At 42.6% G+C, this 14,576-nt stretch overlaps 1 protein-coding gene across 1 annotated transcript in view; it reads left to right on the top strand.

Moving 5' to 3' along the window:
* Positions 1-14,576, top strand: part of LOC118773090 (plexin domain-containing protein 2-like) — a 110,015-nt gene that overhangs the window by 55,027 nt on the left and 40,412 nt on the right. Inside the window, exons 3-4 of the mRNA XM_036521844.1 lie at positions 1,652-1,798; positions 5,446-5,515. Of these exons, the coding sequence (XP_036377737.1) occupies positions 1,652-1,798; positions 5,446-5,515 (217 nt within the window). The remainder of the gene's footprint in view (positions 1-1,651; positions 1,799-5,445; positions 5,516-14,576) is intronic.

A 14,576-nucleotide genomic window follows, 5' to 3' on the forward strand; every position in this document is an offset into this window, starting at 1 on the left:
AACCTTCTTTATTCATGTACTTATAATTATGATTGGCTTATCCCACTAGCTGAGCTGTTCCACCTCTCTATCTTGACACTAATTTGGGAAAAAAATAAAATAAAAAATTGACATCATTTTGAAATGGGTTGCTGGAGTACATTGTGTACAAAAGGTCACATAGCAGACATAGTTTGTGTTCCTACAGAGATCATAATCTGGGTTTGCTGCAGAAAACTTTTCTTTGTCCTCACATTTATGCTTAATAGCTCTTACTGTCATCTGGTTCCTTCGGGTATGCATTTCCTTTGACTCCGGTTTGAAATGGGTTAAATTTGCATTTAATCAGCTAACTTGGGTAAGTAACAAGATCTGTAATTAAGCACGGCGGAGGAGATGCCGGTGCTCGGGGGCTTGCAGTATCCGCAAAGCTGAGCTCGCTCATTCCAAAGGGGGAAGCGATAAAGAGGGATTCACTGTTTCCCACTGTGGGTACAAACCCGCGAACGTGTCCTTTACTGTGTGTTCGAGCTATTACTCACAATTATGCAAGCTCTGACTTGGCTGACGAGTTAAAGAGGCTGCAGAGCATTGGTTTGGTATTTGAGTCTCTGCCAGATTCAGGTCTGGTGACTTTCATCACCCACAGGAAGTGACTTTAAGGTATAGAGTATTATCACTGGGACTGTCTGAAACTCATGCTCACTGATTTATGACACAGCATTCTTCATTGTGAATTGATTGATGGATTGATTGCCCCAAAATTGTAACTGTAACTGTGTTGTATCAGAAGATGCTGTGCCATTCAAATCCATGTTTCACTTGATGATAGTGACGTACCAGTGCAGCTGTAATTTCAATTGAAGGCTGTGTTGACTGAGGCACTTTTGTAGGGCCGGCGCTCAGAAACATATTTGCACAGGATCAGGTGGTGACCAGTCTAATTGTGTAAGTCATAGGTAAACAGTGGGGTGCACATTTATCAGGTTTTTTTTTTTTCAGTAAGCACTACTACATCTGTGCTATGATTTCAGAACTTGACTTGCTTTTGAATGGGCTCTTAGTAATAACACGATTTGTTAAATCAAAATTCAACATACAATGCTAGCACACACACCAACTTTATTTATCTTGAGGCAGTCTAATCAGATCTAAATCTCAGCAAGTGCTATCCCAGCCTCCAAAACAAACACCGAATTCCTGCAAGGGGAAAGAGGAACGTAACATCATTTGCAGAAGAAAATCTAAAGAATGTGTAATGCATAGTGATTTAGTGGGGGTAAAAAGCGAGAGAGCTACAGCCCAGATTAATTGTAGGTCAGCCCCGTTGGTTCAGTCCCTGAATTGGATTCTTACTTTATTCCTGCAAAACCCAGATTTCATGGCCTAATAGACCGGCAGCAGGAAAAAAATGATATGCCAATGCCGCAGATGTCTGTCATCTCATGAAGTGGAGCCAATATACAGCCGGGAGACAGGATTCAATTTGAATAAATCAAAGTGCAGAAGGGCCATCTCCATTTCCACTCACTACTTTATTTCTGCACCTAACGACATTCAGCCCTTTACAATAAATCCTGCATGGGTTGGCACCTGCGTTGTTAATTGAAACCAGCGTCTCTTTTTGCGAGTGGGCTTGTCTTATTTATTGCCCTTTTGTTTTGTGAAACAGGAAGACACGGATCACAACTACTACACGTCGAAGACGTACGGGCCCGGCGACCCAGCGAGCAAGGACCTGTGGGTGAACATCGACCAGATGGACAAGGAGAAGGTTAAGATCCACGGCATCCTGTCCAACACTCATCGACAGGCCGCGGTAAGGCTGGCTCCGTTCGGCTTCAAGGCCATCTCAAGGTTCCTACAGCCTCCCTCTGTGATATGCTGCACACAGCGTACCAATTACTTCACTGTGGTATTATTAGTGGTACCCGTTGTGTACAAGCCCAAGAGGCCAGTTACTGTGTCTGCCGATCATTCCCTTGGTGTAGCAGTCTTGCCCTCGAGTTGCATAAGACGTCATTTGATGCTGCAACCATCAAGGATTATAGCTGATCCCGTCTGAAGTTGGCTGACATTATTGTGAAATGTGATCTGAAAAAGGCATGTGATTAGTCTGCATTGGGCTACATATGTTGCATTTGGTGATTGTTTCATGTTACAGAGGATTGGGTTATATGCTGAAGGAAAGAGGAGGGGGGAATGGAAGCAGAGGACAATTCTAGAACAGGATGAGTACGTAACGAGAGGGCAAAAGAGATCGTAGCTTACACTGTGCACTGTAGAGAATGTTCATATTTCTATGAGATTTATTCTTGCACTGACATTGCGAAGATATCATCTCGTCTGTGGTGGTGGGCAGTGATCAGTCATGATCTAGACAGCGAATGTAGGGTGATTTGTAACAAAAAACAAAACATCTGTGGGTTTTTGAAGGGAAACCACATACCATAACAACATAAACTCCCTTTTTTTTCTCTCATGTCACTATGAATGGAGGGACCTTGCCAGCTTGTTACTTTTTTAACTTAAATGTTTTATCTGTAAAGCATCAAGACTATGCTATATTCTGAGGCCATTGTCTCTCTCTCTCTCTCTCTCTCTCTCTGTACATATGCCTCAGCCTACAGCCTAACATACAGTATCACATGATCGCCATTGAAATCATTATTTGATAAATTAGTTTCAGGTAGGCACGTTTGTTTTAGGAAACATCTTACAGTGCACCTTAAATTCTTTTTTTTGAGATAAAAACCCCAGAGAATGTAAGAATGTACTTGCATATACATACCAAGCATATACATATCTGAATTATAAGGACTATTGTAGGATCGTTCAAGTACGTGCTGTGTGTGTTATACATTCAGCTGAGGTCTTGAGTACTTGTTGACTTTTTTTCCTGACATAATAAAATCAATTTACAGCTCCAATTAGATCTGCTTAGAATTAGCATTGTACAGTAAACACTTTATAATTGTCCTGAGAGCACCTGGCTTGATTCACCTGACTATAAAAAAATCACTTCTGCTTTGTAGTGGCTTTACCACCATTCAGTGCAGATAAAGATCAATAACTGAAACTTACTAGACCAATAACCTGCGTTTTGAGCTTTCAATTTTACAGTTTCTCTGACAATTACCTTTGTCACCTTGTTTTGCACATAGCACACTCACACTCCTTTTCTGTGAGAGATGTGAGGTAGCTGTAGATACTGTTCCTTTCATGATATTTTTGAGGGGAACATGGGTATTTTTAGATAAGGCATGTTTATTTCAGCATTGGAAAGTGTAATTGCATTGGCTCCTGGCCTCTGGCTCCTGGTAGCTGGGGCTGTGTTTGGAAGGATGCAATCAGTGACAGCTCGTCTGCAGTCGGGCTGCTTGAGGAGCACCTGGGCACTCCGTGCCTCTGACCCAGGGTCTCCCTCCAGGTACCTCCTCTTTAGCTTGCCCTCGGTGTGCGGGGCCTGCTAATGAAAGCTGGAATGCTCTGTGCATTCACCCAGCCCCACAGACAGATCTTAGCAATAAAACGGTCACAGGACGGACGCAGGGCGGAGGCCTGGCAGAGCGTGGCCAAGGGAGACGGTGCTGAGAATACAGGGGCGCAGAGTGCCTTCTCCCCTCTTACCTTCCATCAAGAAGTGATGCATTAAAACCACGAAAACCGGGGCAGTGTTTTGGCATTGAGAGTGGAGGAGCGCTTTCACAGGCATTGCCCGAGTCCAGAGAATCAATACTTTGGAAATAAATTCACCCTCCTGGGTTTGATTCAATGGCCATTCAGGAAAGTGAGGGGTTGGCTGTCGTGCATTGAATGGAGAGCCAGGCACAGGCCACTTGGCACTCAGATGGATCTGCCCGATGGCCGTGCCAGACCGCATTCAACAGATGTGACAAGGTGCTGCAGAAACCACAGATGGAGGAGGAACCGGAGCGTAGGCCTGCTTTGTCTCCTGTTTCTGGGTGCTGGTCTAGATGAATGAAATGACGCAAGGAAGTACCTTTGATCACACAACAGAAAAACCTAATGTAATGTATATTTCATCAAAGGATCAGTCACAGACCAGAAGCAGGGTACTGAGCTCCAAAAATCATAGTATCTTAATTGCCCCTTGAAAGAGGAAAAGAACAAAGGTTGACATAGTTTGACTCAAGTAAAAAGATAATCTGCTCCAAAGACAGGATTACAGAGTATTTCAGAATATAAAATTTGCTTTTGTTTGCCACAGAATAATCAACCAACATGAACTGAGTCAATTTAAACTGCAAGCAAATCACACATTGTTCACTATGTAAATGTTTGTCTTTATATTACATTATATTTGCACTCTTCCATGCTATGGTACTCACAAACCCGCTTTGTATTGGAGTTGTTTATATATCTCTCTTTCTCTGTCTCCCACCCACACAAAAGGCATCACTATCATGTTCATCATATCATCCTGAGTAGAGTGCATCTTGGGATATTATCCTCTGTCACTGCTATGAGACCTTTGAATCATTAGATGGAAAACACCTGAAATGGTTCCAGCAGTCCAAATCAGCAAGAGATATGCACTAAAAACTCTGTGGCTTCATTTTAGCAGGGTCTACTTGAATGTTCTTAAACATAAACGTCAAGCTGCTTTGATATTTGGAACAATGAGAAGATTGTCAGAGAGTAAGCAGCTGCAGTCAGAAGTTGCAAAAGTAAGCGTTATTTATGCTTCTTGGAATCTGGTCTTTGCCGTTGATACACGGTATTTATATTTCCTTAAAAATATCTAGTGCCCAGCCTGTAGTGAAATAGGCAGCTAATGATGACTTGGCAGACTAAAAATAGGTGGGTCATTTTACCCTCCTCAAATGTTAGACCCACTGAAATGCTCCTTCTGCCTCTGCCCCGGCCAGACTGTGTGTGGCTGCACGTGTATTTTAATATTGCAGTGTTGCAGTGAATTGCTCAGCAACATTAGAGCTGTTTCTTCCTGCCTTTCATCACAGCTCCTTCTACCAAAACTCACTGCAGCTTTTTTTGCCTCATATGTCTTTACTTTCCTTTTGTAGATTTTCAGTGACCATGACGTCTTTATCTTATCATTATGATTTGAATTTATGCCGATCTACTTTTTAAGATGTGTTCATAGAATTTGTATTACTTAATGTTTTGATGTTTCTGTTCCTTTCCTGCACACTAAAGTGCAATACATTGTCGTGATCATCTGCATTGAGAAAAGTAATAGACCATAGCTTAAGTTAATTACTTAGTTAGTTTTAGCAGTAGTACAACAGTATCAGTAGTAATAGTTTTGGTAGCAGGTATGATACTGTCATAGTCATCATAAAGTGATCTGATATGCTACGCCATTTCCATGTGCTGTTGAGTTCTGAAGTCATGTTTCTCATCTCACTGTGCTCATACTTTGCTGTCAGTATGCATGTGAAGGCATTCCACTGACTTTGGGTCATTTGTAATTTCTTGCAGCGAGTGAATCTGTCCTTTGATTTCCCCTTTTATGGGCATTTCCTGCGGGAGATCACCGTGGCAACTGGTGGTAAGTGAAATTTATTTGTCCAGTGAGGTTAGCTGCCTATTAGATTGTTTGGATGATCTGGTGTTTTGTGCTATTTTTATTTATTCATTTATTTATTTAAGTGTGTGGAGAGATTACATGGTCCACATACTGTATGTACGTGATCTACTAGTATTACCAAGTTTGAGCCTGCATAGTGGTTGGATTTTTTTTTTTTTGAAATATAATCAGTTTTCGATAAATGCTTTGATGCATGGTGCATGGTGCAGTAGGAGTACATGGTTTCTGTCATGGCTTCTCCAGGGTCGACAGGTTCCAATATGGCCAGGGCCCTAATTGAATCATTTTGTTGTTTCACTTGATCGAAGTTAAACCGATTTTCCCCTGCCCTTGAAAAGTTTGGAATAAAGAGACATATAAAGACCTGCTGGACGGCTGAACCTCGAGGACAGGAGTCGAGGAGGCCCAGCGGATCTGCTATTTAATGCTGAGCAGAGAGCAGGTCACACAGAGAGTTATTTATCTTGCCTTCAGCACTGGAGAGTTCAAACCCGCCAAGCCAAATGAGCACGGCTGCAAAGCTCTCGTCTGGCATTGACCGCAGTACAAAACCACTTACAGCATTCAGCATTACTGGGCAGGCTTCAAGACTGGGGTTTATAAAAAAAAAAAAAAATGAGGTTACGGTTTGGACTGGAAAAGGGAAAAGGGCCTTGCCAACTGCTGTAATTTCCCACAGCCATTTCAGACACGTGAACGAGGGAAATAAGGTAAGCGCTTATGCTTTTTGATGTACATGCATCAATAACAGCCCAGATGAGGTGCCCATCTGGAGCAGAGTGGTATAGAATTGGAGTGGAATAGGAGTGGTATAGAATTTTGGCGGAACTGTTAAGGAACAGCTAAGCTGAGAAAGTAAAAATGTATGTGTGTATATATCTATATACTTTAGAGATATGCGTGTATATATTTTCACATATGGCTGGGAGAGATTGTGGCAACGAATATTTTCCCAAGAGGCAGAGGGTGCAGCCACATAATGATTAGAAGCTATTATCACATCAACTTTTAATTCATAAGATATGGCTTATTATCGCTGTTGGTTTCTGCTTTCAATAAAAGCATTTTTCCTTTGAACGTTTCCAGAAAATACAATTCCAGTAGGTAGTCAGTTGTGGCATCTGCTGGTGATATTCATGTTTAATATCAGTAACGTTAGAACAAATTTGAACAGGAATAAATAAATGGAAGATAAAAACGCTGAACTTTACGATGCAACCGATGTGAATTGGTTTGGAAATGTTTTCTATTTTAGATTAAGCACCACCCATCCATTACCATAGCATTACCACTGCAAACGCATTCAACTCCACAACAGAAGTATAAAAGGAGGTATTAAATTCAAAAAGGCGGTGATTACTGCTGTCCCTTTAAAATTACATTTATTGATAAATAGCTGTGCATAACCATCTTGGTCTACATCTGAGTATAAGGAGTTTTTGTTGATGTTGTTTTTTGTTTCTTCCTTACCTCTCCAGCAGTGTATATCAGAGAGTGCTTACCATTTTAGAGTAATGCACACCTGCATGGGACAGTAAAACCCGGCCTAGTTAAAAGCGCTGACTGCCAGACTGCGTGGAGCTGGGAATCCTGGGAGATAATGAGCCCTTTGCTCTTGTTTGTTCTTAACGGACCTGGAGTTTCAATCCCCCCTTCCCCGCTGCATGTATCCTAATTGGGTCAGTTGAACGTGTGTGTGTGTGTGTGTGTGTGTGCGTGTGTGTGTGTGTGAGGGAGAAAGAAAGACAGAGAGAGAGTACTCTGTTCCCAATTAATTACAGGGGAAAAATCTGAATTTACACATCGAGCAGTATGCAGCATTTATGTATGTGTATATGAATATGCTTATATTTATATGCTTGAAGTGCAAAGCAGTCAGGCCTCATTTACTGTTGGGTCAAGGATACACAAACACAGACACACATGTATATACACATGCATATGTGTCTATATATATGAAGCACCACTGCTGGCAGATGAGTGGGTGCAGATCATTGTATTCCAGTGATCACAGCCCTTGGCCTTCCCAGAGGCTAAGCGATGGTGTGAGGGAGCCAGCTATCAGTTGACTGCAGGTTCTGCTTTATGTCTCTTAGAATTCCGCTGAAACATCTTGATTTCAGCTTACCCGCACTCCCACATTTTTGCCAGCCTTCTGTTAACTTCAAGCAATTAAATGTTGAAAATGTGGTTTTTCCTGTGGCTTGAAGAATGATACAGGATATATGACATCTGGACCCCCCTCACCAGCACCACCAATGCCCAGTGGACCGTTCCATCCCTAACATGTGGTCAGGAATGGGGTCCTGTGTGGGACTGTGGCATTGTTAGCGCATGTGGTCACCATGAAGTAAAATACAGTAGGTTTCAGTCATTTACACTTTGGATTGAGGGAATGTGCAAGTGGTTTGTATAATTATAGCATTAATTGTTTCTAACATATGGTATTTTCTCATAGTTTCACGCCTTAATTTAGCTGTCTGTCTCTGCAGAAGATGAGTATAGATAGGGGGAGTTCATCAATGTACTTCATCAATCTAGTGCACTATCAACTATGTATTGTCAAAACAATAAAAATACCCACATGCATGACATTAGCCATAGTACAGTGGTCATTAAAATATACGTTCTGTGGTATTTCAGTATAATTTAAATAATGAAATATTTAAAGCCATCTGTCTATCCATTTGCTGGACAGCAAAGGATGCCAGTCAAATGCAAAACCAGCACTTTTACAGGTTTCAATAGGAAGCAAAGCTCTTGCTCACATGGAACTGTGGAAGCCAAAAGACTCCACATAGCCAAACATTCTTGAAAATGTAGCATTGGCTATGGCTGAACACTGAGCCAGCCAATGAGAGCACAGGGAGGAAACGGTTTTCAGATGCACGGAACCATTCTGAGAGCTGCCATGACCAAATATTTGGCACCGCCATTGTATTATGTAAAGTGGTATATATGCAAAATATTTGCCAGCTGTCTGACTTAAAAGAGGAAAAAGCAGTCAAAGGAATCCAGGCAAAATCGAGGATTAGTGTGTGTTTGCACGACGGGGGTGAGAACAAACTGAACGTGAGAGAGTCTTTCTTTTTAATTCCTTGCTGTTGGAGGCCTCTGGAGCCCATTGAGTTGGCAAACCTCTCTGATGTTATGGAATTTTAAGGATTCTCAGCCAACTGCAAATCAGTGTGATTGATGTTCCATTAGTGAACATGCATAGGTTTAGCTGATTTAGGAAAAGACAGAGTGTGTATAGTGGTTGTCGGGCCTTTCTGAAATGTAAAAACTGCCCGCAACCCGCTGAACTGAAACTAGAGGTGACTGATAACTCCGGAAGGGCAGCTGTCAGGATGAGCTTCCCTGAACTTCTCTGAATGTCCAGCTAAAATAATATGTGTCTGTCAATGTTTTTACCATCTAATCAGACAGATGCGCTTAATTAAAATGGTTCACTGGTATTTCTGAATGGTGCAGGTCACCTTTAACATGAGGTATGTATTTGTTAAGCCTTCATGCAGCATGGATAACAGCTTTTGTAACATGAGGAACGTAGTTTTCAAATCATTAAAAAGCAAGTACGATAGTCTTTGAGAGATGAATCAGCACAAACTGTGTAAAATATGGCAAATGTGCCTTATCACGTGATGTAACTTGACAACTTGCCACTGACTGAAATTAATGTCAGCATGCTAATGATCGGGGGGGGGACACAAGGCATGCCTCATGAAAAGTTTAAGAATACATACTTTTGGTATAGTGTGGTCAAAGTCGATATACAATTCTGCAAGTTGTTCTTGGGGTCAGGAGAGGCTATGGGCGATGAAACATTGCATAGCTTGAGAAGAGCAGTCCACTTCTCTCCGCTACCTCTGCACTGTTCTTTCTTAACATTCTGACTCATGACTCATTCTGTCATGTGGTTGAAGTGGGTCAGGAGCCCCCTGACTGACTTTCTGAAACTCCAATTTCTTCCTACATTTAAACCTCCAATCCAAGCAGCCACCTGCTGAAAAATTTAACCCTCTGTGAAATCTCCAGGACACAAAGGTTACCATCGGCAGATCTGTCAGTAAGAAAAAAAAAAACAGATAATAGAAATCGCGGCGCAGCCAGGCGCTCCACCTCTTCTCCCTCTCTCTCCTCCCTCATGGCTACCTATTATGTATGTGCGCTTCCAGCCACTGATAAGGAGAAGTCAATGTAATTAAGCTTGCTGAATGCGGGTTGCTGTTTCATTAAGTGAAGAGGTGGCTTTCTCTGTGGTGGTTTTTTTGCGAGATAAGGTTAGGCAGCGGCAAGGGCACATGCATCCTGTTCTCTGGGGAATACCATACACCTGCAGACAGTGATGAGCAGGTCGCACCTGCCTACTCCAAGCCTCAGAGCTCCATTTGCAGAAAATCCACCTGCTGCTCCCATATTAAGGCTGAAAGTTTTCCACCTCAAACTGCTTCGTGAGACGCGATGCATTTTTAACATTTGGTCTTACATTGTATGGACAAAAGTATTCGGACGTCTGACCATTACATTGTAATGACATTGTATTCAAATACATATACTTTAATATGGAGTAATATGGTACCCCTTTTGCAGCTATAAGAGCTTCCACTCTTCTTGGAAGGCTTTCCACAAGATTTTGGAGTGTTTCTGTGGGAATTTGTGACCATTCATTCTGTAGAGCATTTATGAGGTCAGGCACTGATGGTGGACGAGAAGGCCTGGCTCGCAATCTCCGTTCCAGTTCATCCCAAAGGTGCTTGATGGGGTTGAGGTCAGGGCTCTGTGCGGGCCAGTCAAGTTCTTCCACACCGAACTCATCAAACCATGTCTTTATAGTCCTTGCTTTGTGCACTGGGGCACAGTGGAATAGAAAAGGGCCTTCCCCAAAACTGTTTTTCCAAAAAGTTGGAAGCATAGCATTGTCCAAAGTGTCTTGGTATGCTGAAGCATTAAGATTGCCCTTCACTGGAGATAAGGGGCCTAGCCCAAACCCTGAAAAACAGGTGTGGCCAAATACTTTTGTCCATATAGTGTATGTTAACCGCAGTATATGAACAGAGCAAGGTGAAAAATGATCAAGACATTGGCCTTTTTGTTCCTTAATCATCATTTCTTGTTTATATATGCAGCTCCATACCTGGTTAATTATATTATTTATTTAACCTCATGCAGAGCATCTCATATAGGGTATACCGCTGTGCAATTTTTGCCAAAGGACAAGGGTACAGCAGCGGTCCCCCAGCCAGGAATGAAAAGATTATACATTAGTTGAATGTAAATTATGAGCTGGGATGGGATACGATGTTTGGTTCTCACATATTCATTCTCGGTAGTATTCTCCTGGACTGATTCATTGCAATCATGTCCTATTCTATGAAAAGAGTGCTGACAGGCTTAATGAGTCTGACTGCTTTGCCATTGAGTTTCCTTTTGAGCATGTAAGAGTGCATTGAGAGCCCGCCTGAATGCCTTTAATGCTGTCAGATGTGCGTTGTTGGTCTGCAATAGATACTTGGAATGACTTTTCTAACCAGGGAAGGAGGCAAAGTGCCAGCAACCTCAGAACAGTCTGAATTCAACTGTGTGTGTGTGTGTGTGTGTGTGTGTGTGTGTCTGTGCGCGCGTGCGTGTGTATGTGCATGCATGTGAGAGTATTTGTGTGTATGTATGTCCGTGTGTCTGTCTATGCGTTTATATGTGTCTGTGTGCAACTGTGTGTGAGAGTGTTTGTGTGTGTGTGTGTGTGTGTGTGTGTGTGTGAATTCCTGTATGCATTTGTTTATGAATGTGAATGTGCATGTGTGAGTGTGCGCATGTGCACCAGAGACAGATTGAGGGCCAGCAGTAGTTTAGGAAAAGAGAGATGTTTACCCCAGCATTAGGTGAACAGGCAGAGAGATGGAATGCGAAGATTTTGTTTCAGGAAAAGTCTGTGGAAACGCTCAGCCCGTTGCACCAGGAGATGGGATGATAAAGACCGGGAGACGACTGACGCCCGTTCCCGCGCTCCCTCTGACTGCCAGCTTTGTCTGGGATTTAAAAAGCTGGCAGCAGGTCACACTCTGCCTCCTGTATGTTCGCTCACCTGCGCCTGGTACGCTCCTGTCATCGCCCTTTCTGCTACCCTGGTCACGCACATCTCATGCGATCAAGCGCTCCGTTCATACCGTGGTGCTGTGTCACGCATCCGCCATTGTCTCACAGCCACCCCCCCCACACACACACACACACACCGCAGCAAGACCCAAACAACAACGGCACCCTCTGATTTCTTCTTAATGAACTCATTTGCCTGTGAATTACCTTCAGCCACATGTGAAGTCCAAACCTCTGCAGCTTGTTCTGCAACTTGTTAAGGACCGAGGCTTCATATCTCATCTCCCCCTCCTAGTTCTTTGTTTATCCCTCAGGGGAAATGGCGCGGTGTGGTCGTGGACACGCACCATTACAAAATTACACATCCTGAGCTGTTCCTTTGTGTGCAGCTTGTGCGTCTGACCACAGCAGACCCCTCTCTCCTCTTGTGAATGTGTTCATTGTATCAGTTAAGAGCTGCATGTCCAGGGACACACAGGCATTAGCAAAACAGTGGGAGAATTTTTTCGATTTCAATTCATCTAAATGGAATTTGCTATCATAGGCTGAAGAAATTATTCATCACTTACCTCGCAATAATAGTAGTGTTAGCTAATTGTAGAAAACTACAGACCAGTATACAGTGAATTAACTAGTGAATTGTGCATTGTGGTGCAAACAATGGTCCATCTTGCATTTGCTAGTCAGCTTTGTGGCAACTGCACTCTGCTGTATGTATAGGTTTTCTACACTGCAGTGCATTTTATGGTTTTGAAGCAACGGGAATCCAAAAGCAACATGCTGATGACTTTCAACCAGGAGCCAAAATAATGTGACCAGAACTGTAAACCATTGTAAAAACGCTTACATGAAATGGAAACATCACTTACATCACTCAGTGGCTAATTCTTTACAAAGAATGGAACGGCAGCACAGTGACTGAAACACAGCATAATCTGAGAGGTCAGGGGCGTGTGGTCAGCGTCTGCACGCTGTGATGACAGACCCTAGGGATTGTTGGTGCGCAGTGGATTAAATGCTCTGACCCCTCAATACCACTGTGAGGGAAAGTGAAGGATAGCATGAATGTTCTCACAGTTTACCACTCACAGTGAAGAGAAAATACAGGATAGAATATTCTGTGGAGCTCAGAGCACAAGGATTAGCTTTCACTGCTTCACATGCTACAGTAGGTCTTGGCCACCGGCCTGGTCATTTTCTTGAGTATTTATTACCAATCCCCACCCCTTTGTGGCTTCGTTGAGGGACTTCCTTCAGTCGGCTTCACAAACATTGACTTACAGTCAATATGAAAATATAAACAGTTATTTGAGGTAACAGTCATTCTGAATTATTGTTGCCATAATGTTGCTATTACTACAATGCCGCAACAGGCTCTTGGTGATCAGTCCAAGCCAGAAATAATCCCACCCGCTTCCACTAAGATACAACAGAGATTCAGACTTTGCGGTGTTGTGAAACCTTTTACTGAGGTGGCAGTTAGGTTTATTGTAAATGGTAAAAACTGTGTTACTCAAGATGTCTCTGAAGGGTAGAGCATAGTAAGGCAGCTTTTGTAGTGAGTTGATGATATGAGAAGAGCAGTGACACATGCATGGCAGTAAGTGAATGGAAGCCATGACACAGAAGATAAAACTAGGAGGAGAAATGGAATGAACAGGCAGGCAGGCAGCCAGTAGAGGGAAGGTCAGCTTGACAATGTAGTTTCCCCTCCTTCTCTGTGGAGTATCAAGCCCATCTGAAGATCAAACCGAAGTCCTGTACTTGGCCATGAAATGTTACAGAGGCTTAGCAGGGCTCCTGTGTTTGCCTCTGAAGAGAGAAATTAGTTTCTGAGGCCATCTGTTGTTATGTGAGGACATGATGTGGCGACATGACATAGAGGCTTTTTTTGGCTGAAGGTATGTGCCTCTCTGAAACCGCATTTTTGAGGGAGGGTTAAATCAAGACGTTTCAATCAGGCTTCAGTCTTTCACTTCACTTCCCATCTGTGCGCTGAGCTTAGCATGTGAGTGTTTTGGCCTCGGGGTGTTTCCAATGCTGTGATGATTAAGAGTGAGTCTTGAAGAACAGTCTGAGGATCTAACATGGAAGTAAATAGAGAGGTGACTGTAGTTTTACTCATGTATTTTTCACACTAACTGACTTCTGTCTTTACCACTACATATTATGTATGAGTGTGTGCATGTGTGTGTGTGTGTGTGTGTGTACAGTGTTAAAGAATAATATTAATAAACTTAAATATCAATTCATACACACTAAAAAGAGAGGAGTTCTTTTTTGCTGCTGTTTTTGAAGAAGTATTTTACCTTCAGGCAACATTGTACAATAAAAGCCCAAATGATAGTGAAATGATTTAATTCGTTTTGATGAACAAAGTTAGTTTAAAAAGAAATGCAATTTAAAACTGCAAAAAAAGCTATGCTAAAACCTTGTTAAAACTGTTACAATTGTATGGCTCTCTGTCTAGAACATGCCAAACAAAATGGTCCTCCCACTCTCTCTCTTAGTTACTGGTACGTTTATGTTCAGTTTTGTCCAACTCACAGCTTGTGAAAATTCATGAAACAGTTTTCTGTGGTGAAGCACAGGTAAATCATACACTTTGTGCAGTGCCCTGACTGCCAGGTTACCTACTACGATCTCTCAGCTCCATCCAAACAGGCTAGTTGTCAGGCCACATAGGCATTGATAACATCAGTCCAGCACAGCCCCTGTGCTTATTTTTGCCTCAGTGCTTTGGGATGGCCTTCCCTTCCTCTTCAAGCCGACCTTTTGTTCCATGCACAGACAGGTTGAAACCTTAGCTTTCAAATTCAGTAAGCTGCACTGTTCTCCCTTGGGGATGACACAGTCCCTGTAGTCCCTGCAGTACAGGAGCCATGCCTCTACCACCACCGAATGTACTGTATCAGGTTGAACAGAA

The sequence above is a fragment of the Megalops cyprinoides genome, chromosome 2 (genome assembly GCF_013368585.1).
Source record: "Megalops cyprinoides isolate fMegCyp1 chromosome 2, fMegCyp1.pri, whole genome shotgun sequence".
Lineage (NCBI taxonomy): Eukaryota > Metazoa > Chordata > Actinopteri > Elopiformes > Megalopidae > Megalops > Megalops cyprinoides.